The sequence below is a fragment of the Mesoplodon densirostris genome, chromosome 2, assembly GCF_025265405.1.
Source record: "Mesoplodon densirostris isolate mMesDen1 chromosome 2, mMesDen1 primary haplotype, whole genome shotgun sequence".
Classification (NCBI taxonomy): domain Eukaryota; kingdom Metazoa; phylum Chordata; class Mammalia; order Artiodactyla; family Ziphiidae; genus Mesoplodon; species Mesoplodon densirostris.
The window spans coordinates 99,456,096-99,480,314 of NC_082662.1; the positions used below are offsets into that span (position 1 = coordinate 99,456,096).

The following is a 24,219-nucleotide window of genomic DNA, read 5'->3' on the forward strand; positions in this document are numbered from 1 at the left end:
GTATATAGGAATGCAAGAGATTTCTGTGCATTATTTTTGTATCCTGCAACTTTACCAATTCATTGATTCCCTCTACTAGTTTTCTGGTGGCATCTTTAGGAGTCTCTATGTATAGTATCATGTCATCTGGAAACAGTGACAGTTTTACTTCTTCTTTTCCAATTTGTATTCCTTTTATTTCTTTTTCTTCTCTGATTGCCGTGGCTAGGACTTCCAAAGCTATGTTGAATAATAGTGGTGAGAGTGGACATCCTTGTCTTGTTCCTGATCTTAGAGGAAATGCTTTCAGTTTTTCACCGTTGAGAATGATGTTGCTGTGGGTTTGTGATATGTGGCCTTTATTATGTTGAGGTAGGTTCCCTCTATGCTCACTATCTGGAGAGTTTTTATCATAAATGGGTGTTGAATGTTGTCAAAAGCTTTTTCTGCATCTGTTGAGATGATCATATGGTTTTTATTCTTCAAGTTGTTAATATTGTGTATCACATGGATTGATTTGCTTATATTGAAGAATCCTTGCATCCCTGGGATAAATCCCACTTGATCATGGTGTATGATCCTTTTAATGTGTTGTTGGATTGTATTTGCTAGTATTTTGTTGAGGATTTTTGCATCTATATTCATCAGTGATATTGGTCTGTAATTTTCTTTTTTTGTAGTATCTTTGTCTGGTTTTGGTATCAGGGTGATGGTGGACTCATAGAATGAGTTTGGGAGTGTGCCTTCCTCTGCAATTTTTTGGAAGAGTTTGAAAAGGATGGGTGTTAGCTCTTCTCTAAATGTTTGATAGAATTCATATGTGAAGCCATCTGGTCCTGGACTTTTGTTTGTTGGAAGATTGTAAATCACAGTTTCAATTTCATTACTTGTGATTAGTCTGTTCATATTTTCTATTGCTTCCTGGTTCAGTCTTGGAAGGTTATACCTTTCTAAGAATTTGTCCATTTCTTCCAGGTTGTCCATTTTGTTGGCATAGAGTTGCTTGTAGTAGTCTCTTAGGATGCTTTGTATTTCTGGGGTGTCTGTTGTAATTTCTCATTTTTCATTTTATTGATTTGCGTCCTCTCCCTCTTTTTCTTGATGAGTCTGGCTAATGGTTTATCAATTTTGTTTATCTTCTCAAAGAACCAGCTTTTGGTTTTATTGATCTTTGCTATTGTTTTCTTTGTTTCTATTTCATTTATTTCTGCTCTGATCTTTATGATTTCTTTCCTTCTGCTAACTTTGGGTTTTGTTTCTTCTTCTTTCTCTAGTTCCTTTAAGTGTAAGGTTAGATTGTTTATTTGAGGTGTTTCTTGTTTCATGAGGTAGGCTTGTATAGCTCTAAACTTCCCTCTTAGAACTGCTTTTGCTGCCTCCCATAGGTTTTGGATCATCATGTTTTCATTGTCATTTGTCTCTAGGTATTTTTTGATTTCCTCTTTGATTTCTTCAGTGATCTCTTGGTTATTTAGTAATGTATTGTTTAGCCTCCATGTGTTTGTGTTTTTTACGTTTTTTCCCCTGTAATTCATTTCTAATCTCATAACGTTGTGGTCAGAAAAGATGCTTGATATGATTTCAATCTTCATAAATGTACTGAGGCTTGATTTGTGACCCAAGATGTGATCTATCCTAGAGAATGTTCTGTGCACACTTGAGAAGAAAGTGTAATGTGCTGTTTTTGGATGGAATGTCCTATAAATATCAATTAAGTCTATCTGGTCTATTGTGTCATTTAAAGCTTCTGTTTCCTTATTTATTTTCATTTTGGGTGATCTTTCCATCGGTGTAAGTGATGTGTTAAAGTCCCCACTATTATTTTGTTACTGTTGATTTCCTCTTTTATAGCTGTTAGCAGTTGCCTTATGTATCGAGGTGCTCCTACGTTGAGTGCATATATATTTATATTTGTTATATCTTCTTCTTGGATTGATCCCTTGATCATTATGTAGTGCCCTTCCTTGTCTCTTGTAACATTCTTTATTTTAAAGTCTATTTTATCTGATATGAGTATTGCTACTCCAGCTTTCTTTTGATTTCCATTTGCATGGAATATCTTTTTCCATCCCCTCACTTTCAGTCTGTATGTGTCCCGAGGTCTGAAGTGGGTCTCTTGTGGACAGCATATATATGGGTCTTGTTTTTGTATCCATTCAGCAAGCCCGTGTCTTTTGGTTGGAGCATTTAATCCATTCACCTTTAAGGTAATTATCGATATGTATGTTCCTCTGACCATTTTCTTAATTGTTTTGGGTTTGTTTTTGTAGATCCTTTTCTTCCCTTGTGTTTCCCACTTAGAGAAATTCCTTTAGCACTTGTTGTAGAGCTGGTTTGGTGGTGCTGAATTCTCTTAGCTTTTGCTTGTCTGTAAAGCTTTTGATTTCTCCATCAAATCTGAATGAGATCCTTGCCAGGTAGAGTAATCTTGGTTGTAGGTTCTTTCCTTTCATCATTTTAATTATATCATGCCACTCTCTTCTGGCTTGTAGAGTTTCTGCTGAGAAATCAGCTGTTAACCTTTTGGGAGTTCCCTTGTATGTTGTCATTTTTCCCTTGCTGCTTTCAATAATTTTTCTTTGTCTTTAGTTTTTGCCAATTTGATTACTATGTGTCTCGGCATGTTTCTCCTTGGGTTTATCCTGTATGGGACTCGCTGCACTTCCTGGACTTGGGTGGCTGATTCCTTTCCCATGTTAGGGAAGTTTTTGACTATAATCTCTTCAAATACTTTCTCTGGTCCTGTCTCTCTTTCTTCTCCTTCTGGGACCTCTATAATGCAAATGTTGTTATGTTTAATGTTGTCCCAGAGGGCTTTTAGGCTGTCTTCATTTCTTTTCATTCTTTTTTCTTTATTCTGTTCCGTGGCAGTGAATTCCACCTTTCTGTCTTCCAGGTCACTTATCCGTTCTTCTGTCTCAGTTATTCTGCTATTGATTCCTTCTAGTGTAGTTTTCATTTCAGTTATTGTATTGTTCATCTCTGTTTGTTTTTTCTTTAATTCTTCTAGGTCTTTGTTAAACATTTCTTGCATCTTCTCAATCTTTGCCTCCATTCTTTTTCCGAGGTCCTGGATCATCTTCACTATCATTCTGAATTCTTTTTCTGGAAGGTTGCCTATCTCCACTTCATTTAGTTGTTTTTCTGGGGTTTTATCTTGTTCCTTCATCTGGTACATAGCCCTCTGCCTTTTCATCTTGTCTATCTTTCTGTGAATGTGTTTTTTCTTCCACAGGCTGCAGGATTGTAGTTCTTCTTGCTTCTGCTGTCTGCCCTCTGGTGGATGAGGCTATCTAAGAGGCTTGTGTAAGTTTCCTGATGGGAGGGACTGGTGGTGGGTAGAGCTGACTGTTGCTCTGGTGGGCAGAGCTCAGTAAAACTTTAATCCGGTTGACTGTTGATGGGTGGGGCTGGGTTCCCTCCCTGTTGGTTGTTTAGCCTGAGGCAACCCAACACTGGAGCCTACCTGGGCTCTTTGGTGGGGCTAATGACAGACTCTGGCAAGGCTCACACGAACGAGTACTTCCCAGAACTTCTGCTGCCAGTGTCCTTGTCCCCATGGTGAGCCACAGCCACCTCCCGCCTCTGCAGGAGACCCTCCAATACTAGCAGGTAGGTCTGGTTCAGTCTCCCTTGGGGTCACTGCTCCTTCCCCTGGGTCCCGATGGGCACACTACTTTGTGTGTGCCCTCCAAGAGTGGAGTCTCTGTTTCCCCCAGTCCTGTCGAAGTCCTGCAATCAAATCCCACTAGCCTTCAAAGTCGGATTCTCTAGGAATTCCTCCTCCCATTGCCAACCCCCAGGTTGGGAAGCCTGACATGGGGCTCAGAACATTCACTCCAGTGGGTGGACTTCTGTGGTATAAGTGTTCTCCAGTCTGTGAGTCACCCACCCAACAGTTACGGGATTTGATTTTACTGTGATTGCACCCCTCCTACCATCTCATTGTGGCTTCTCCTTTATCTTTGGATGTGGGGTATCTTTTTTGGTGAGTTCCAGTGTCTTCCTGCTGATGATTGTCCAGCAGCTAGTTGTGATTCTGGTGTTCTCACAAAAGGGAGTGAGAGCACGTCCTTCTACTCTGCCATCTTGGTTCCTCTCCTCGTGTGCTTCTTTTTAGTTACAAGTGAACTTTAATTTTTTTAAATTGTGGTAAAATGCACATAACATAAATTTAGCATTTTAACCATTTTTAAGTGTACAGTTCAGTGGCATTAAGTACATTCACATTGTTGTGCAGCCATCAACTATCCATCTCCAGAACTCTTTTAATCTTGCAAAACTGAAAAATTTATACCCATTAAACAATAACTCCCCATTTCCTTCCTCCTCCCATATCCTGGCAACCACCATTCTGCTTACTGTCTTTATGAATCTGACTACTCTAAGTGCCCCATATAAGTGGAATTACACAGTATTTGTCCTTTTGAAACTGGCTTATTTCATTTGGCATAATGTCTTCAAGTTTCATCCACATTGTAGCATGTGTCAGAATTTCCTTCCTTTTTTTTTTTGCTTTTTAATAATTTTATTTTTTCTAATTTTGTGTTAATTTCCCATAGCACCTTGGCAATGTTGAAAACAAAAACACAAATACAAGGATGTACTCATTTTAATGTAATGTGCACGAGCATGTGTCACACCATTGACGGGGGGCGGGGAGCAGTTTTAACAACAAGAACAAACCTAAGCAATGGACAAGAGAAGCCAGATAACTAGTTCTGACTCCCAACCCCGAACATTTAAGGGATATCACTCAAAGGACACCTGAATCAGGCAAAAAACAAAATCCAATAATGGTGTGGATTGTTTCTTATACTAATCAGTTTTTTGTGCTGCAAAACTGAAAATAAAACCATTTTATTGTATACACAGCCTGTTGATATCTCACTTGTACTTTCAGGACCATCTACTCAACAAGCTGCAGCTTTTAAAAATAAAATTGAAACTATTTAATAATCAGGTGGGTTTTAAAAGAGAATACACTCTCAACTTGAAAACAAATTCTCTTTCAACTTCTTAAAATGTCCTCATTTAATTAATGAGGACTGAAATGTCTATGTATCTTCTTGAAATCTCAGCCTAAATTAGCATACACCAAAAAGCCCAAAGTTATGGGCTTCCCTGGTGGTGCAGTGGTTGAGAATCTGCCTGCTAATGCAGGGGACACGGGTTTGAGCCCTGGTCTGGGAGGATCCCACATGCCGTGGAACAACTGGGCCCGTGAGACACAACTACTGAGCCTGCGCATCTGGAGCCTGTGCTCCACAACAGGAGAGGCCGCGATAGTGAGAGCCCCGCGCACCGTGATGAAGAGTAGCCCCTGCTTGCCACAACTAGAGAAAGCCCTCACACAGAAACGAAGACCCAACACAGTAAAAATAAAAAAAAAATAAAATAAAATTTTAAAAAGCCCAAAGTTAAATTAATGGCCACCAAATTGTAAGGAATTTCCTCTCTTTCTAAGCCTGAAAAATCTTCCACTGTATGTATCTACCACATTGTGTTTACCCATTCATCCATCTAACCTTAGGTTGCTTCCACCTTTTGGTTATTGTGAATGCTGCTGCTGCTGCTACAAACATGGGTGTACAAATACCTTTTTGAGATTTTACTTTCAATTCTTTTGGTTATGTAATTGCTGTATCATATGATAATTCTGTTTAATTTTTTGAGGAACTGCTACACTGATCTCCATTGTGGCTGCACCATTTTACATTCCCATAAACAATATAGAAGTGTTCCAATTTCTCTGTATTTTTGCCAACCTTTGTTATTTTCTGGGGTTTGCCATCCTAATGGCTGTGAGCTAATATCTCACTGTGGTTTGATTTTCATTTTCTTAATGATTAGTGATGTTGAGCATCTTTTCATATGTTTCCTGGCCATTTGTACGTCTTTGAAAAAATGTCTATTCAAGTCCTTTGCCCATCTTGTAATCGGGTTACTTGTTTTTTTTGCGTGTGTTGTTTAGTTGCAGGAAGTCTTTATGTATTCTGGACGTTAACCACTTATTGGATATTTGATTTGTTTGCAAATATTTTCTCCCATTCTGTGGGTTAGATTTTCAATCTGTGGATAGTGTCTTTTGATACACAAACGTTTTTTGTTTTGTTGTAGTTTAATTTATGTTTTGTTGCCTGTGCTTTTGGCATCATATCCAAGAAATCATTGTCAAATCCAATGTCATGAAGATTTTGAAGTTGAAATTTTGGATCCAGTTCTTCTCCCCAACTATTTAGTGATTCTTTAAAACTGTAGTTATAAAGCAAACATTCATGATCTCAAGATGCATGACACAGATTCTGTTTCATCGTCCTGCAGTGGCTCGTGCTCTCCCTGTCCACCTTTATTGTCCCCTTTTAGCCCTCCTTTGTCCGGTCATGATGTGGGCGTCTTGTGAAGCTGGAGGCACAGTTGGGAGGGACCTGATTTCTACCAGAGAATCTTCCCATCCTTTTCTTCCTCTCTTCTACCCCACTTTTCTTCCTCTTTTCAACTCCCTACTTAAAAAACAACCCCAAATGGGATTTAGGAAGCGGCCAGACCCCCTTCCCAAAGCCTTAGCTGAATGGCTTTCCCCTGGAGCAGGGCCCTGGGTGCTGAATAGCTGGTTCTTTTGCTGTTTTGTTTCCATCTTCTTCCTTCTGAATGTGCTGGATGTCAAATTTATAAATAAGGAATTTATTTGGAGAGGTCTTTAACTCAATCTTTAAAAACTTTTTATTTATAAATAATTTCAAATTTACAGAAATATAAAGAATTCCTGAGACCTTCACTCAGATATCCCAAACGTTGATATCTGACCACACCTGCTTTATTCTCTCTCTCTCTGTATATATATATATATTTTTTCTGATCTCTTAGAAAGTAAGTTGCAGACACAATGCTCCTTTACTTCAGTATGTCTCCCCAAATCAAGGACATTTCCTTATAAATATTAAAATCAAAATCAGTACAAATATCAAAGCCAGGAAATTGACATCGATACAATACTATTAGTTTTTGACCAAGTCCTCTTCCCCAACTGTTTAGTGATTCCTTAACACCATATTTATAAAGCAAAACATGATCTCAAGATACATGAGCCAGTGATCCAGAGACTTGGTTTGCCGGTGGCCCCGAGTTCTGCATCGGAGCTGGGGATTGCCTTAACCCTTCCCTCTCTCCCATCCTCCCCTTTCTTCCTCCCATTCTGAAAACACAACTGCCCTTGTGCTCAGCATGGAATGGGCTTCCCTGTTGCTGTTTCCCATAACTCACAATGTACTCTCCTGTGTGTGCAGGGCAGGGTCCCCAACCCCACCCTTCTCCCAAGAGGACCTGGCAATTCCATGAGGCATTGGGCAGACATTTCCAGGGCTCAGGTCACTTGATGCAGAACAAACAGAGTTGCAGGTTTGGAGGCTGGGTGCTGGTCTCCCCCCAAATTTCTGCTGACCGTGGCTGGAGGACCGGCCAGTACATCACTCACAGGTGTCACTTTGGGGGCAGGAGGGGAGAAGCGTAGGGACTTACAAATGTGCAGGGCAGTCTTCTGATGTGTTTTCCAGGTTTCTGCCCTTCTGAGGTCTCTCCCAGCTGAGCTGCATTAAAGACCCTGGGACCCCTCCCATCTTCTTCAGCCCCAGGCTTGTTGAGTGTGGATGTGATGTGGTCATCTTCGCTGAACTGCAGGATTTTGGTGCTGGGAGGGTCACGTGGTCAAACTGAAAGGCTGCACCGTCAAGAATCAAACCGACCCAAGTTTCAATCCCAGCTCTGTTTATTATTAGCTGAGTGATATTGAAAATTAGTTAAGTTTTCTAAGCTCCTGTTTTCTCATCTGTAACATGGAGACCTTTTAAAAGAGTAAATGCATGGTGTCTGACATTAACTAAGCACATGATGCATGGTATAGGCTTTTAGTGTGGCTGAATAATATTTTGAGGTACTGATTTATGACTAAAAAAAATCCTCTCATTTTTCTCCTTTCTCTTTCCTCAGGAAAGGAAAAGCGAGCTTTACCTTTCTTTGCCTCAGGGAAGATGTGGGCAGGGCAGAAAGCAGAAGGGACCTGCAGGGTTTCCAGGTCAGGATGTGTTTCTCCTGAAGCCCTGGGGGAATTGGGGGCTCCCCAGAGGGTGTAGAAGGCAGAGGCAGGGGAGTCAGGCAGATTCTGAGTGGCGGGGACCTGGAGCCTGCTTCCTGTCAGTGGCGCAGGTAGGTGGCAAGATCAGGGTGGAGTGGCCGTGTGGCCTGTCTTGGGGAGTATGACCATGGCAGCTTCCAGAAGGCTGGGGTCTCAGGTGAGACACGGAGGCAACAGGGACCCAGGCAGGGACAAGGAAAGACCACAGGACACTGCTGCCCGCCCACGCCCCCGTAAACTTGGCGGGCTGGAGAGTCACGTGTGCCAAAGCACGTCTGTGGGGCACTGTGCAAAAATGGCTAAGGTTAATTTGCCCCTCAGTCTGGAGGGCTCGGGGCACAGTGCAGAAATTCAACTGGCGCATAGAGCACAAAAAGAACTGCTGTTGTGGACACATCTGAGATTCAGACCAGCTCCATGAGCTTGTAAATCCCACATTTCACAGATGAGGAACCGAGACCGGGGAATGACTGAAATGTTCAAGGTCACACAACCGCAGTCGCGATGCCTCCTACTTGTAGAAGGCCTAACAAACAGCAGCCCTGGACTCACTTATCTTTGACCCTCACATGACCCTCTCAGTGTCATTGTCTCTACCCTACAGAAGAGGAAACTGAGGCACACAGAAGTAAAGGGATTCACTCAAGGTCACAACACCATGTGGCAGACCCAGAGTTCAAGCCCAGGGTAATTACACATGGAGACCCAGGATTCAAGCCCAGGATCATCCCACGTGTACTTTACAGAAACCACGCTCCCCTGCCAACTAGCCCTTGCAGAGGAGGTGTCTGGCCCTTTGGATCACAGCAGGGTCACATACCAGGGCCAATCTGGCCCCCACCCGACTGTGGCTCCCTGGGGTTGGAGATGACACCAGCTCCACGTCTCTGTCCAGTGGAGCCCATAGGAGATTCTCAGGATGAGTTGAGTTGGTGTTGTTGCCGCTCACGTCTGAGTGGAGGTCACAAGGTTGGGTACCCAGGAAAGGCTGTCGCTGGGCCCTGATTTCATTTGAGCTACTTTTGTGGATCAGTTCCCAGACTCAAAGAATCTAGACCAAGGGGAGTCGTTCCCACCTGGCTCTGGGTGCCCACTGATGAAATCTTATCGTGACTTTTCTAAAAGCTTTTTTCAGTTTTTGGCCTGCTTCCCGGGGATAAACAGTCCTAACATCCTGTGCAGTCTGGGGCAGCCTCCCTGATAGTGTGCACTTGAATGCTGTTAGAGTGATCCCAATCTTGTGAATAAACACGGAGAAGCCAGTGCTTTGGTTCTTGGCTTTGAGGGTCACATTGCTGAGGGAGAGGGGGCTGAGCCTGACTTCCAAGACTCGTTGTCCAGTAGTGTTTGCTGCTGGGTCAGGCTGGGCCACTAGTGACATGGAGCGGGGTGGTACAGCACTCTTGCCTGATGTGCTGACCCCTGCGGGTCCCAGCCCCAGATGCTACCAATGGCCCCGTTGCTCATAAGTATGGCTGTCCCAAGGAATGTCCAGAAGTTGAGAGGAGTGAGCTAGAAGCAGTGCTGCTCCAGACTCGACATTGTAAACTCATGAACTTCTCACAGCCTGTTGGGCCCTGTGGTATCGTGTAGAGCATCAGACCAAGTTCAAGCTCTTCTTCCTCACGGGCAAGCCCTTTAACCTCTCTGAGCCTCCATCTCCTCATCTGCAGGACACAATAAAGATGCGGCCTGCTATTTATTCCTCAAGAGAGGCGGCAAGGCCATTCATTCATTCATTTGCTTAACCAAGTATTTATTGAGCATCTACTATGTGGCATGCTGGGTGCTGATGTGGGGGAGGAAACACCGGTCGGATACAGGGCCACTGGGACAGGACACGCAGGCTCTGCCTGGCCTGGCAGGGCAGCGTTCTCAGGGAAGGAAATGGGAAACAAGCTGTACCATCAGGTGGCGTTTTTTTCTCTCTGCTTCCCTGGTTTTGGAAAGGGAGGGTGCCTTGATGATGTCGTGAGGGTGCTTTTGGAAAGCTGGATGTGCCCATGGCTGCTTCCTGGGGCCTGAGAAGCAGCAGCATCCTGGGCTACTGGGAAAAGATGTGAGGGTGGGCATTGCCATGGCCAGGGTGGGGTCTGCCTGTCCTCCTCAGGCCCGTCACAAAACACTCAGATTCCCTGTCAACTGGCCTCCTGAGGCCCTTACAAGTCAAATACAGGAGTTTCTGGATCTGCCCCTCCCAGACCACCCCCTGCCCATGTCCGGGGCCCACCACAGGCCCACCACATGCTCACCTCTTCAGCTGCCCAACCTGCCCTCTCTGTTCCAGGCGCATGCTTCCCTCTTCTACACCACCAGGCCTCCCTCACTTTGCAGACATCTGTCCTACAGGGTGTGGATGGCTGGCACTCTGGTCTCCCTCACAACTGTGGTCCCAAAGCCCCTGCCTTATTCTGACTTGAGCCTGAGCTTCCAGTTCATAGCCTCCCCTCACTCCTGGGATGTGACTTCCACTTTTGTGGCTAAGTCTTTGTTTTCCTTTTTGCCTTAATTCTCGCCCAGGCTACAGGCCTGAGAGCATATCTGGCCAATCTGGCCTGGACCCTGGGACCCTCTCTCCTCATCACAAGCCCCTGCCTGTGTGCCTCCAAGAAGCTCTTCTGGGTCCTTTGTGTGTGGCTTAGATGCGCTTAACCTGTTCCCCAAACCTGACCATCATGTCATAGCTTCCTCTTTCCCCTCCATGTGTGGCACATGCTTGCCCTCCCCGTTTACCCTCCTCAGGCCCCCCAACTGTTCATGGGATCTGGTGTCTACTCCCTCCCCTTCCCAATGCCCTTCCAACATGGAACAAAGGGCCACACCCTGGGGGAGCAGGAATCTTGGATTTGTGTCTCTCTTAGATGGAGATGACAGACTGAACAGGCACTCTAGGCCTCAGATGCCACTTGGGGAGTAGACTGAGTGGACCCTGGAAACCTGGGCTGGGAGGACTGGGCAGGGAGACTCCAGGATAGGGCCGGCTGGGGCTCCCGTGTAGTCAGGCCCAGGGACGGGATGCAGCTAGGGCAGGAAGGGGCTCACTGGGAACAGGCCTCTTTACAGACCATCAGGTGGGACATGAGATAGGGCTCTGGCAGTGGCTCCACCTGTGTTAGCCCAAGAAGTCCTGTTTGAAAGGGGAAATCAGATCAGGAAGGTGTGAGTGACATTTCCTGGCCTGAAGATCAGGCATGTGTACCCTTCAGCTTTGAAGTCCCCGGAGTGGCCCTTATCAGAGCCGGTGTTGTGTAGTCTGGGTGCTATCTTAATGTGTTTGTGGAGTGGCCTGAAGTTAGGGGCTATGTCTGCAGCCTGGGCTCCCAGCCAGAGGGAACCCTGCATTTTCTATAAAGGCTGTGGGAGTGGGCACTGGCTACTGTGGTGGCCAGACCCAGGTCCAGGATGAGGTGTCTCGTGGTGCTACTTTCAGTCCTCGCTCTCTCCCAGGGCACTGGGATCACCAGGTGGGTGTCAGGCCCCAGGGGAGGGGATGGGCATTGCATGCATCGGCTCTGTGTGGGTCTCTCCATAGTCTTCCAGCCATTGTTCCCCTGGGGAGTCCTCAAGGAAATGCTGCAGTTTCCCAAGATAGTCGCTCCCGGTCAGTCTTGCCTTTGTGTTTTGGGCCTTTCCCTCTAAAGCGTTCCGTTACTCTCTTCAGGGCGTGGTGAACGAGAACAGGGAGTCAGATGGGCTGCCTGGGAGATTAAGGGCATGGCTTCTGGAGTTAAACTGCCTGCGATTTGACCCCCAGCTCCATCACTAGCGTAACTCTCTAACACCACTTAACATAAATTTGTAAAATTAGGATGACAGAAGTATCCATCTTATGGGGTTGTCATGAGGTGTATATGAGTTAGTATTTGTAAAATGCTCTGAACAGTGCCTGGCACATTGTAAGAGCTATGTGTGCATCTGTTAAACAAAATAAAGTTCTCTTTATTTTGTCCAAATCCTTTGTGGGTGAAGTTCCCAGGTTCTCCTCCCAAAATAATAACTGATATTTATGGAGTTGCTTGCTACTAGGTGCCAGACACTCAACTAGGTCTTTACCTATACTAAGCCTCAGGGATTAGGTAGATATATTATTTGCATTTTTACAGATGAGGAAACTGTTGTTCAGGGAGGGTCTGTGAGCTGCCCAAGACCACATGGTTAAAAATGGAGGAGCCTTGGGCTTCTGTGGTGGCGCAGTGGTTGAGAGTCCGCCTGCCGATGCAGGGGACACGGGTTCGTGCCCCGGTCTGGGAAGATCCCACATGCCGCGGAGCGGCTGGGCCCATGAGCCATGGCCGCTGAGCCTGCCCATCCGGAGCCTGTGCACCGCAACGGGAGAGGCCACAACAGTGAGAGGCTCGCGTACCGCAAAAAAAAAAAAAAAAAAAAGGAGGAGCCAGGACTTGGTCCCAGGTGGTCCCAGTCTTGGTCCCAGACTCTTGCCAATGACGTCACATTACCTCTGGTTCCCAGGTTCGAGCCCTGTCAAGGTCCGAGCCCAGGGAAACCTGAATCCATCTCTGGGAAGCAGGATCCCTAAAAAGAGGTCCAGTGTCTCTGACCAGTGGAGGCTGCTTGTGGTGGTCCTGAAAGTGGAGTTCTTCCAAGTGTCAGGCCTGGACGCAGGAGTGGGTGGAAGTTTCATGGTGGTTGGAGCCTGTGTTCAGGGCCGCCATAGTGGGGCGGTGGACTGCCTTTGATGCTCGCTTGCCCTGAGGGAGGCTCTGTGGGTCTTGTGTTGTGATGGGACAACTCAGAAGAGTTGCAGTTACTAGTGTGGGAGTCACCAGGCACTCAGCCAGTGGATCTTGTAGCCAGTGAGAACCGGAGCTGGAAAAAGCAGAAAGCACTGGGGGCTTGGACATGGGAAAGGGCAGCTGTGGGCTTGCTCGCAGGAGCTCAGTCCAGCCTCCTTCCTTTTGGGCTGAAGTCCTTTTCTATCATCAGAGACAAAGGCTGAGAAATGTCTCGAGAACCTTTCATTTATAGATCAGGTCCCCGCTGAAGTCACATCTGAGGGCTGGGGGTGGGAGGCGCCAGACCAGAGACCATAACTCACATATGAGGCTGTTCCATGTGGGATCCATTTGGGACATGAACAACATGAGAAAACCCGTTTTCTTTATGGGTCTTAAACCTGCTGCCATTTTATTATTCTCAGAGCACTTTCACACCTGTAGTCTCCAGTTGTCCTTAAAATAGGCCCACGGAGGAGGACCATGTGATTCTTAGAGCTGGGAGGGACATTGGGAAACATCACGCTCCAGTCCTTCAATCTGCAGGAGAGGAAACTAAGAGCTGGAGAGGTTAAGCCACTCAGTTGGTCCACGGCAGGGCCCCGAGATGGCTGGAAAGGAAGAGATAATCCATTTCGCAGAGAAGAAGCTGAAGCTCTGAGGGCTTTGGGGAGACCAGGTCTTGAACCAGCTTCTGCTGTTTTCCTTCTTGATTCTCTTCCTGCTGATCTGCCTCCATCACCCAACATCTAAATTCTAAGCAAGTTCTCTGGGGACCACACTCTGTGCTGAAACCCTCTGAAGAATTTCCACCCACATTAGGCTGCCCAGAGAGCAGAGAACAGGGGTTGGCAAAGGGTAGAAGCATTGTCATAGCATTTTCCAGAGTGTGGGGGACACCGTTTTTCTCTCCAGACAGTATGCTTCTGGAGGGTAAGACTCTACCCTTTTCCCCATTGTGTCCCCTGTGCCCCATACGGTGCCCGGCACATAGTAGGTCCACAGTAAGAATTGGAGACTGAATGAGAATATGCTTAGTGTCTTTCAAACCTAGGAGTTGCAAAACTCATTAGCGGGTTATAAAATACATCGATTGAGTCTCCACCAGCATTAAAAAAGAGAAAGGAATAGGAAATGTCAGAGTGCATTGCATTTAGTAAGGGCTGGCGCAGATTTGTGAACTGACGTAGAATACAGTTTTTACTTCGGGTTATGGTACAAGACTGAGGGAGTGGCTTATGGAGCCCAGAGCCTCTGGGCACTTCTCTGAGGCTGGGCAGCCCTGTGGAGATGCCCACCTCATCACTAATTCTTCCCCTTTCCTCAGGATCCCTCTGCACAAAGGCAAACCCCTGAGAAAGGCACTAAAGGAGCATGGGCTCCTGGAGGACTTCCTGCAGAAACACCGGTCTGCCGTCAGCAGCAAGTACTCCAGCTTCGGGGAGGTGGCCAGCGAGCCCCTGACCAGCTACCTGTATGTGAGTGGCTCTGCCTGCCTTCCCGTAATGATTCCCACACAGTGTGTTGGCTGCCCCCTGCCTCTTTCTTTCTTTCAGGAGTCATGGCGCCCCGGGGGATGTGGGGCCGTCTCCCACCCCTTAGTATCTCCCAGGGGCCAGCAGGCCCTGTAAAACCAATCCCTGCACCTCAGATGACCTTCCTGGGGACAGCATCCCTCGGGAGTACATGGTCTGCTCCCAGATCCAACCTCATGCCTGCATTTCTGGGCCCAGGGAACCCATGTCTTGGGCTGGGCTTGGCAGGGAGGGGGCAGCTGCTTGGGACATGGCAGGAGTGCCCCCTGTGCCCTCTTCCTTTTTGGAGACTGTCTGTCTCATCTGTCACTCTTGGCAGTAAACAACCTGCTGTTTTTCTCTTCTGTGCCCTCGTTCCCTTATCTAGGTAGTCCCCCTCCCCACCCCGGCCCCAGTACTGACCCATGGGCAGAGCAGGAAAGGAGAGGTGGCCAGGACAGCTTGGGTCTGGGGTCTGTACCTAGCTGGTGCCCCATCACTATGTCCCTGCCCCTAGCAGGGTGGCCCAGGATCCCTACCAGACAGGGCTTACCTTTTGGTCCAGTGTATGCTTTGGGGGCTGATTCCAGCAGTGGATGTAGGGCTTGCGGGAGGGGCAAGACAAACATGGCTGGGGTCGGAGCTCAGCGTGGGGACCAGGGATGAAGAACCCCCCAGGGATCCTCCTTCCATCTTTTCCCCCTCAGCCTCCTAGGTCTGTGGGCAGAAAGCACAGGGCCTACAGAACTGAACAGGCTCCGTGCCGAGCATCAACCCTCACCCCCATGCGGTGCTCCCTACCCTTACCCAGTGCTGTTTGTCCTCAGAGTCAGTACTTCGGGAAGGTCTACATTGGGACCCCGCCCCAGGAGTTCACTGTGGTGTTTGACACTGGCTCCTCTGACCTCTGGGTGCCCTCTGTCTACTGCAAGAGCGACGCCTGCCGTGAGTGACAGCCCCCCCTGCCCTGCCCACCCCTCTGCTCTTCCAGCCACAGTCAGCGTGGCTGGGGGTAAATGTAGGGGGAAGGAGAGCTTGCTTGGACATGCCCAGCCTCGCTCAACCCTTCCAAATGGCCACAGACTGGGAAGGTGTGCAAATCACAGGCTGATGCATAAAGCACCAGCGAGAAATGAGGGAACTTTCCTTTTTTCCTTTTTTTTTTTTTTGGCTCTATTAGGAGCCAAGGCAGACTCCTTACCCTCCCGGGTCCTCAGTTTTTCTTTCTATAAAATGGGGCTACAACATGCCAGTGGGTCCTGGGAGAATGAAGTGAGAGGTACTGAGTAAACTTTTTTGTTGTTGTTGTTGTTGGTTTTTGGCTGAGTTTTTTTGGGCCTTCGTTGCTGTGCGTGGGCTTTCTCTAGTTGCGGTGTGTGGGCTTCTCATGGCGGTGGCTTCTCTTGTTGCGGAGCACAGGCTCTAGTTGCGCGGGCTTCAGTAGTTGTGGCACACGGGCCTAGTTGCTCCGAGGCATGTGGGATCTTCCCGGACCAGGGTGTGAACCCATGTCCCCTGAACTGGCAGGCAGACTCCTAACCATGGCGCCACCAGGGAAGCCCCTGAGTAAACATTTAATATATGTAAATAATTTACTTCTCCCACAACTCTGGGACGTCGGTGCTCTTTTTATCCCCATTTACCAGGTGAGGAAACCAATGTTTAGTGAAGCAAAAAGAGTTGCGGGAAATTACAAAGCTGGTAGAAGCCGGTCTCGGGAAACCACAGGGATGGTTTACTTCTTCCTTTTTTTTTTTGTTTGGGGGCTACGAAGGTAGCACTGGGGGTCAGAGAGTTGGGTTGAGCAGCAAGGAATAATTTTCTTGCTTATTTTCAGTAGACAGAATCGTTAGTATTTAGACGATATTCTTACAAGACCTGGTGAGGATTCAGCTCCCACTGGCCCTGTCGAGTGGTGAGAAGATGCTACAGGCCCCACTAACCCTGAGTCTGTGTTCCAGAAAATCACCACCGCTTCGACCCAAGCATGTCGTTCACCTTCCAGAACCTGGGCAAGCCCCTGTCCATCCAGTACGGCACGGGCAGTATGCAGGGCTTCCTGGGCTACGACACCGTCACTGTGAGTGGGGCTTGGGGCCAGCCAGCCCTTGCCTTCTCCCCGCACCAGCCACTCTCCCACCCAGAAACCCGGGCTCTGGGCTGTGCCACAGCTGGTGCCAAGAGGCCCTTTGGGTCCTAGCCCTGCTGGTGGCCCTGTGGGGGAGGCCTCTGAGAGGGATTTTATCCAGCAGCAGCTGTGGGGTGTCCCTCCCTCCCTTCCCCGTTTCCTTCCCATGTCAGTCCCCAGAGCCCCACCTGACATGCTTCTCTAGGTCCTATTTCCATCCCCCTAACCCTTTTCTCGCTTGACCTTGCCATAGTGAGTCCTGAATCCTGAGTCGGTGCCAGTTCTGAGCTCTTCAGCGTCACAAGTGTGATCGCATTTTAAATTTAGTTCTTTCAACAGCCCTTTGAGGAAGGTATTCTCATCCCCATTGTTCAGATGAGGGACCCGAGGCTCCAGATGAGCTGATAACTTGCCTGAAGTTGCACAGCTGTGGGACAATGGGAGCTGAGTGCCAGACCCACGTCTCTGACTCTCTGGGCTTGACCTCACTCTTGATCAGTCATAGAGCAGCATCTTCTTTCATGTCAGAGAGCATCTGTGCCCTCTGGACAAGGACTCCCCTTGCTCCTGTTCCTTTTTGGCTTCTGATGTACTTAATACAGTGGCCAGCACATAGTAAGTGCCCAATACATGCTAACATCTTTCTTTTCGTCCTCATCCACCATCGAAGATTAAAAATCAAGCAGCATCCCTTGGTGCTCTTCACCTTGATCTTCCTTTAGTTCTTCCCGGAGTCTGGCTGAGGTCTTTTTTACTTCAAGCCCAAAAGGACACAGCCCTTCTCTGCTGACAGCCCTCTCCTCAGCTTCTTCCCTTGGCTGGGCAGTTGCCCTCCCAGCTCAGGCCTCCCCAGGAGTCAGCACCGGAGCCACTGGCTGAGGTGGCCCAGCAGACAGACCTCTGGAAGGCTGATTCCCCTGCCGAGGTTTTGCTATTTTCTGCTATTTTGGGTTCTGGGGGAAAATCTGCATCTTCACGGAGGAGCTGGCCCTTGCTGTGGGCCTGAGCCGTGGTGCATCTTGCTGTCTTCGCTCACCCACCTTGGGCAGGGGGTGGGAGAGAGAGGCTCAGGGGTCAGGACTTCCCTCCCCCCTGCCACCCACAGAAGTCTCACATGAAGTGAGAATGAGTGGGGCACCCAAGGAAGAGAAAGATCAGTGTGGGTGGAGCAGAGTGAGCTAAGGGACCAGAGGAGGGAGAAGAGGGGTGAGAAGCAGGACCAGAGCATGAGGGGACTCTAGGACGCAGGTTTCACCCTGAATACCTTCAGGAGCCTCTGGAGCAAGGGGTGACATGAGGACGTCCACTCTCCATTTCGCTTTGGCTGCCTGTGTGGAGGATGGGTTATAAGGGGACAGCGTAGAAGCAGGAGGCCTGGTGGGCCGCTGTGGGAGCTCAGAATAGGCTAGTGGACACGTCAGCCTTCCAGGGAAGTGGGCAGGTTGATAGGACCCTTTGGGGTTAGCACTTCTTCTCAGAGTGCCGATAAAGGTTCACTGATCATACATTTAGTAAGTGCTCGATAAATGTTCAGCATTCATATTCTTTAGTCTAAGCACTGCCTTGAGATGCAGGTGTTATTCCCTGTAACAGATGAGAAGATTGAGGCTCAGAGAGGTACTTGTCCAAGGTCACACAGCACACGACAGAGCAAGGATGCACAGCGGGATCTTTTATTCTTTTTTTTTTTTTTTTTTTTTTTTTTTTTTTTTTGCAGTACGCGGGCCTCTCACTGCTGTGGCCTCTCCCGTTGCGGAGCACAGGCTCCGGATGCACAGGCGTTGCAGAGCACAGGCTCCGGACGCGCAGGCTCAGCGGCCATGGCTCACGGGCCCAGCCGCTCCGTGGCATGTGGGATCTTCCCGGACCAGAGCACGAACCTGTGTCCCCTGCATCGGCAGGCGGACTCCCAACCACTGCGCCACCAGGGAAGCCCCAGAGGGATCTTTTTAGATGCAAACTGCGTGCGTGGTCTTTCTGTCCATCATGCTGCTCCCACGGCTCTTCCCTGGGAGATGTCCTGGTGCAGCAGCTGATGGGAGGGCTTCAGGCTGGCAGAGGGCCTTGGAGTGTCCCTTGTTTTACGCCCTTCTTTAGGCTCACCCCCAACTTCTGCACCATGAGCACTGCTGTCCGTACCCCCAGCCATGCTCCCTCTTCCCCTGCCACCCAGTCCCCTGCCTCATCAGACCAGTTCCCTCAAAACCACAGCACAGAGCTGGGAAAGGAGGCTTTTCTCTCTTAAGCTCACATAACTATGCTGCCTAAAAGAGGGAGGGCGGGCTGGCAGAGCCTGACCCTCGACCTTTCTGGGTCCTCTGCCTGCAGGGCCCCCTGGTGGAGGTCACTCTGCCTTTCTTGCAGGTCTCCAACATTGTGGACCCCCAGCAGACCGTGGGCCTGAGCACCCAGGAACCTGGTGACGTCTTCACCTACTCCGAGTTCGATGGGATCCTGGGGCTGGCCTACCCCTCCCTCGCCTCTGAGTACTCGGTCCCCATGTTTGACAACATGATGAACAGACACCTCGTGGCCCAAGACCTGTTCTCAGTTTACATGGACAGGTAGGAGCTGCACCCAGCGTGGGCTGGACTTCCACGTCCTGGCAGGGACTGTCGGCTGAGGAGTGTCCACCCCTTGGGGATGCTGCAACACAAGGGTAGTCACCAGCATCCAAGCAAACCTCTCCTTGCTTCCAGGAACATCCAACCGCCTGTCTAAAGGTCCCCAGCATGGTCACTGATGCAGCCAGAGTCCACTGGGCCAGAATTTGACTTTCATTTCTGGCATTTAGAAAAGGAAGCCTGAATCCATCTCCACATAGGGGCTTTTAACCTCTTTTCTTCCAAAGTGGCAGGCCTCAGTAATCATTTATTGATGCCACTGAGACTCACAGATGTTTAGAGCAGGCTCTAAAGGAGTCCAACCTTCTCTTTTCAATGTGCAGGGAACTGAGGCCCGGGCGGGATGGTCACCCTCAAACTGGTGGACGAGCCCTGTCTGGGGCCCAGGGCTCCTGACTCCCAGTCCAGTGTTCCCCACTCTACCCGCCTGATGGGGCAGCTCTACTAGACAGGGGTGGGTGGCAGGACTGGCAGAAGGGAACCACACCCAGGACAAGGAGCTGGGTAACCCAGGCAGGGGGTAAATAGGTGCATTCATTCATTCATTTACTCAGTAGATATTTATGGGTCCTTACTATGTGCAGGGGCTGTGCCAGGAGACAGGGATACATCAGCAAACAAGACAAACTGGGAGTCAACTTTTTAGCAGGGGAAACGGACAACACACACATCATAATTACGTATACAATTATGATGACAGCTGTGATAAGAGCACTCCCTGCAGGGGAGATTTGCATGTACTGAAGGCTTAATAGTAACAGGCAGCCCAGTCTGACGGGATATGTGTGTGGAGAGTGGCCAGGGGAAGCTTCGCTGAGGCCTGAGTAGTGGGTGATACACAGGTGAGACAAAGGGATGGCACATTTTAAGCAGTGGGGTGGCATGTGTCAGAGCCCGGAGGTGGGACAGAGCTTGATGAGGCCAAGGAACAAGAGCTGCAGAGTGGGAAGCAGGTGACCCACAGTGTGCCAGTGTTTCCTGGCCACGAGACAGAGTCCCAGAAGGAACAGAGAGGGTTTGGGCTGGGGTGGCAGTTTTCATCCAGAGCATGGGGGACCTCGTTGAAGACTCCTTCCCCTACTCGAGGCCAAAGGGCTGGGGGCCGAAAGCCTTGAGGGGTGGGGGGCAGGGACACAGTGGCCTGAGCAGACCATGGCAGGCACGTGACCTCCTACTTCCTGACCTCCCCTCCCACAGTAACGACCACGCTCTGGGCTCTAGTGATGCCTCCGCCTGGGCGGGTGCTGCAGAATCCAGAGAGAAAGGATGTTGTAGCTCATATCAAAGAAAAGCCTGGAGTGCCGGGAAGGTGGGAGGGCTCATTTGAAGCCTTTGGGGTGGAGGTGGGTGTTGGGGGCAGGGAGGACAGTGCGGCAGGGTCTGAATCACATCGAACCCTGTGTGGGGCTGGGCTACCTCCTCACAGAGCCAGGGTGTCGGAGTCCCACATTATGACTTTCCTTGGTTTCAGGAATGGCCAGGAGAGCATGCTCACGTTGGGGGCCATTGACCCGTCCGACTACACAGGATCCCTGCACTGGGTGCCTGTGACCTTGCAGAAGTACGGGCAGTTCACTGTGGACAGGTGGGTGAGCGGCAGCTGTGGCCCCGCCAGAGGCCGTCTCCAGGTGTGGGGATGTGAGGGTCTGGGTGTCAGCCCCGTCGCTCATAAGACCATCACATTAACGTATGAATCAGATGCTCCAAGGCCAAGTGTCTTTGTCAGTGAGACTGCTAAACATTCACTTACACTTCATTAATAAGACTAGCTGTGCTTAATCCAGCACCACTACCTGCCAGGCATTGTGCTGGGTGAGAATATGACTGCCTGGTTTAGTCCTCACTAGAGCCCTGTGGGGGTGGTGCTGTGATTATCCTCATTTTGTAATTTACTAACATCGACTTTGAACCTCACGACCATCCCTTGAGGAAATCAAGAATGGGGTGGTTAATGTACCCATTTTGTAGATAAGAAGCCTGAGTGTAAGAAGCCTGGGGCATTTGCAGCAAATAAATGGCAGGAGAAAGCTTGAAACCAGATCTTTGGGCAACCAGTGTGGTACTCATTCCACCCCTTAATGCCTGTGACTTTGTTGTTTCATTGAAGTTTCTGTCCCATAGAAGGTCAGGTGGCCTCCACTGAGCCACTGAGTTGGGAGAAAATGGTTTCTGGTCTTTTGTCTGAGTTCAGGAAGTTATGGGGGCTCCAGGAAGGAGCCCAAAGAAAAGGATCTGGGGTGGCTGGACTTCCTTCCTGCCAAGGATCCTGGCAGGGGAGGCTAGGAGGGACCCAGGGAGGGAGGGGTGGACGCTGGATGTGCTGCGAGGCCATCCTATTTCCCCTCTGCAGGGTCACCATCGGCGGTATGGTGGTGGCCTGTGATGGTGGCTGTCAGGCCATCCTGGACACGGGCACCTCCTTACTGGTTGGGCCCAGCAGTGACATCCTCAACATCCAGATGGCCATCGGAGCCACACAGAACCGGTATGGTGAGGTGAGGCCAGACCCTTATCCCCACCTCCCAAGACTCCCCTGAAGAGGGAACCCCTTTGCACATGGAAGAAATGACAAAGGGAAATGGTGAGGGGTTTGGGATTCCTGTAGGGGTTGGGACTTCTTGGGAGGTCTTCAAGATGGCCTAGCTTTTCTAGCTTTGGCCCACGTGCTGTTGGAGGTCCCATGACTCATGCAGTGGCTGCAATCTGATTTCCTGTCCCCAGGGAGGGTCATACATCCCTGACTCACTGAGCTTTGCTGCGCCCTCTTGTCCCCCCACCACCCATGGGTCTCCCCTCTTCCTCCCTGACAGCTAAGTGCTCTCAGTGTCCTTGGGAGCTCTGGCTGGGCTTGGAGGGGAAATGTCGAGGCAAACAACTCCTTGTCTCGAGCTGGTGTCTGTCCCTGGGCTGGTCCCCATCAGTGTGACTCCTTTGAGGTCTAAGGACCTCCCTGGGGTCCTCTGAGTAGCAGGCCCCTCCCCACTTCTTGGCTGCAGTGCAGAGGAAGAGGTCCCACCTGGGACTTTCTCTGCTTCTGGCAGTCAGATCACACCCATGGCCCTTCTAAGAGGACCTCCCTCTGGTCTTTAGTTTGACATCGACTGCGGCAGCCTGAGCAGCATGCCCACGGTGGTTTTTGAGATCAACAGCAGAATGTACCCACTGACCCCCTCTGCCTACACCAACCAGGTATGAGTCTCCGGAGAGGAAGCCTGGGCTCACCCAGCTCCCCTCCTGCCTCCTGGCAACTCAGCACATTGGTGGTAAGTGGCATGGGCTCGATGGAGAGAGCAGGACGTGCATTTAGACCACCTGGCCTTTCGGAGTGGGGCCTGTTGTCCTTGAGCCTCATTTGTGGCTGCGGCAGCCTCATCCTGAGAGAAATGGTGCAGACAGGAAGGACGGAGCCCAGCGGCCTGAGGGAGGGTGGGATGGGCGGGAACACAGCCACCCATAGGAACCTCCGTCCACTGCGCTAGCTTCTAAGCCCTGGGGCCTAGGGCTTTGTCTGGGATTTTTCTTGATAACCTGGGCTTTGTGGGGACCCAACCCTCATCCCTACTGCCCTGCTGGCTTCAGCTTTGACCTAATCCTGAGCACCCCGAACTGTCAAGGTCTTGGGTCCCCAGGCCTGTTCTGGCTGGTCACCAGGGCCGTAGGTGCTAAGAGCAGGAGGGCCGGGGGTTGGAGAGGACCAGTGAGGGGGAATGGGGAGGGGACCTACCAGGTGATCTTGGATCTGACACTTCATTTCTGAATGTCAATTTTTTCATCTGTTGAGTAGATGAATCTGATACTTGTTTGCTTAGCTCAGAAGGTGATTTCAAGGGTGAGAGGAAATAATAGATGAGAGAGTGATTGGGGGTGGCGTCCGGAGAGGTGCAGCAACTGGGGTTGGGACCAGCTTCATGTCAGCCTTCCCTTTCCCAGGACCAGGGCTTCTGCACCAGTGGCTTCCAGGGTGAAAATAATTCCCAGCAGTGGATCCTGGGGGATGTCTTCATCCGGCAGTATTACAGCGTCTTTGACAGGGCCAACAACCGCGTGGGGCTGGCCAAGGCCGTCTGATTGCACCTCTGACCAAGAGCCTCACTGTCCCCAAACACACGCACATACACACATGCACCCGCACGCATGCACACACACGTGCACACACATAGGTGAGGTTTTCAAGCAGACGGTTCTCAATAAACGCTACATCTCTGCAAAGCCTGGCTTCCTTTGGGGCTGAATCCCTGCACCGCTCTGGGGGTGGGATGTGATAGTCACGTGGTGTGTTCGACAGGGCTGGGGCCACGTGGGTAGGGAGCACTGTGGACACTGTTGATGGATGGAGACTTTCACAGGGGAATTGGCCATTTCAAGCTCTGGTCAGGTTTTTAAAAGCAAGACCAGTCTTGCCTTCCTGTTCTCCTACTCCCCGTCTTTCTGGGGAAAGAGTGCATAAGTGAGACCTTTGCAGGATGAGACTTGTGCCCGGGGAACAAGGGCTTGAGGTCGGGCCAAGTAGAGAATATTGGCCTAGGGAGAGAATGGCTCTAGTTCTATTAAGAGAAGGGCTTGACTGCCATTTGGAGAAGACATTAATGGGACAGGCAGAGGGCTTATGGGAAGATCTGAGGGTCCTGAGGTTGCTGTGGGGAAGAACCACAGCCCAGAGTCCCATCCTCATTCTTAGAGGCTCCACACCTGACTCGCCAGCGCCTGAAAAGTAGCTACATTGCCGGAGTGGGCCCATGTCCACTGGTTCACAGAGGCAGACATGTCAAAGGTCAGCAAAGACCACAGCTGTCAGTGAAGAGGCCATGCATGCTCACAGGTCCCTGCAGCCTTCTGAGGAAAGGAGAGGCCACCGAGGAAATACAAATATCAGGGGGTCAGAACAAGGGCCTCTAGGCAAAGGTAAGAGGCTTTTCTCAGTCATGCTACTTTGAGGTGCTGTGAGGGGCAGGCTGACCAACCTCCTGGGGAGATCCCAGTGCTCGGTCACTTGGCAGGAGCTGTGCACGTTTGCTCCCTCGACCCTCCTTCCCTTCTCTGCACCCCTTCTTTTGACAGTCTTTTCCCTAAAGGGGACAGTACCATTGATCAGGCTTCACTTTTCTAAATC

General features: G+C 49.7%; 1 protein-coding gene across 1 annotated transcript; it reads left to right on the forward strand.

Moving 5' to 3' along the window:
• The first annotated feature begins 11,512 nt into the window (after positions 1-11,512).
• LOC132481568 (chymosin) lies at positions 11,513-23,177 on the forward strand. Its single transcript, XM_060086437.1, has 9 exons — positions 11,513-11,574; positions 14,171-14,321; positions 15,185-15,302; positions 16,319-16,437; positions 18,850-19,049; positions 20,581-20,694; positions 21,460-21,604; positions 22,200-22,298; positions 23,040-23,177. The coding sequence occupies exons 1-9, from the start codon at positions 11,513-11,515 to the stop codon at positions 23,175-23,177; spliced, it is 1,146 nt and encodes a 381-aa protein (XP_059942420.1).
• Positions 23,178-24,219: the final 1,042 nt, after the last annotated feature.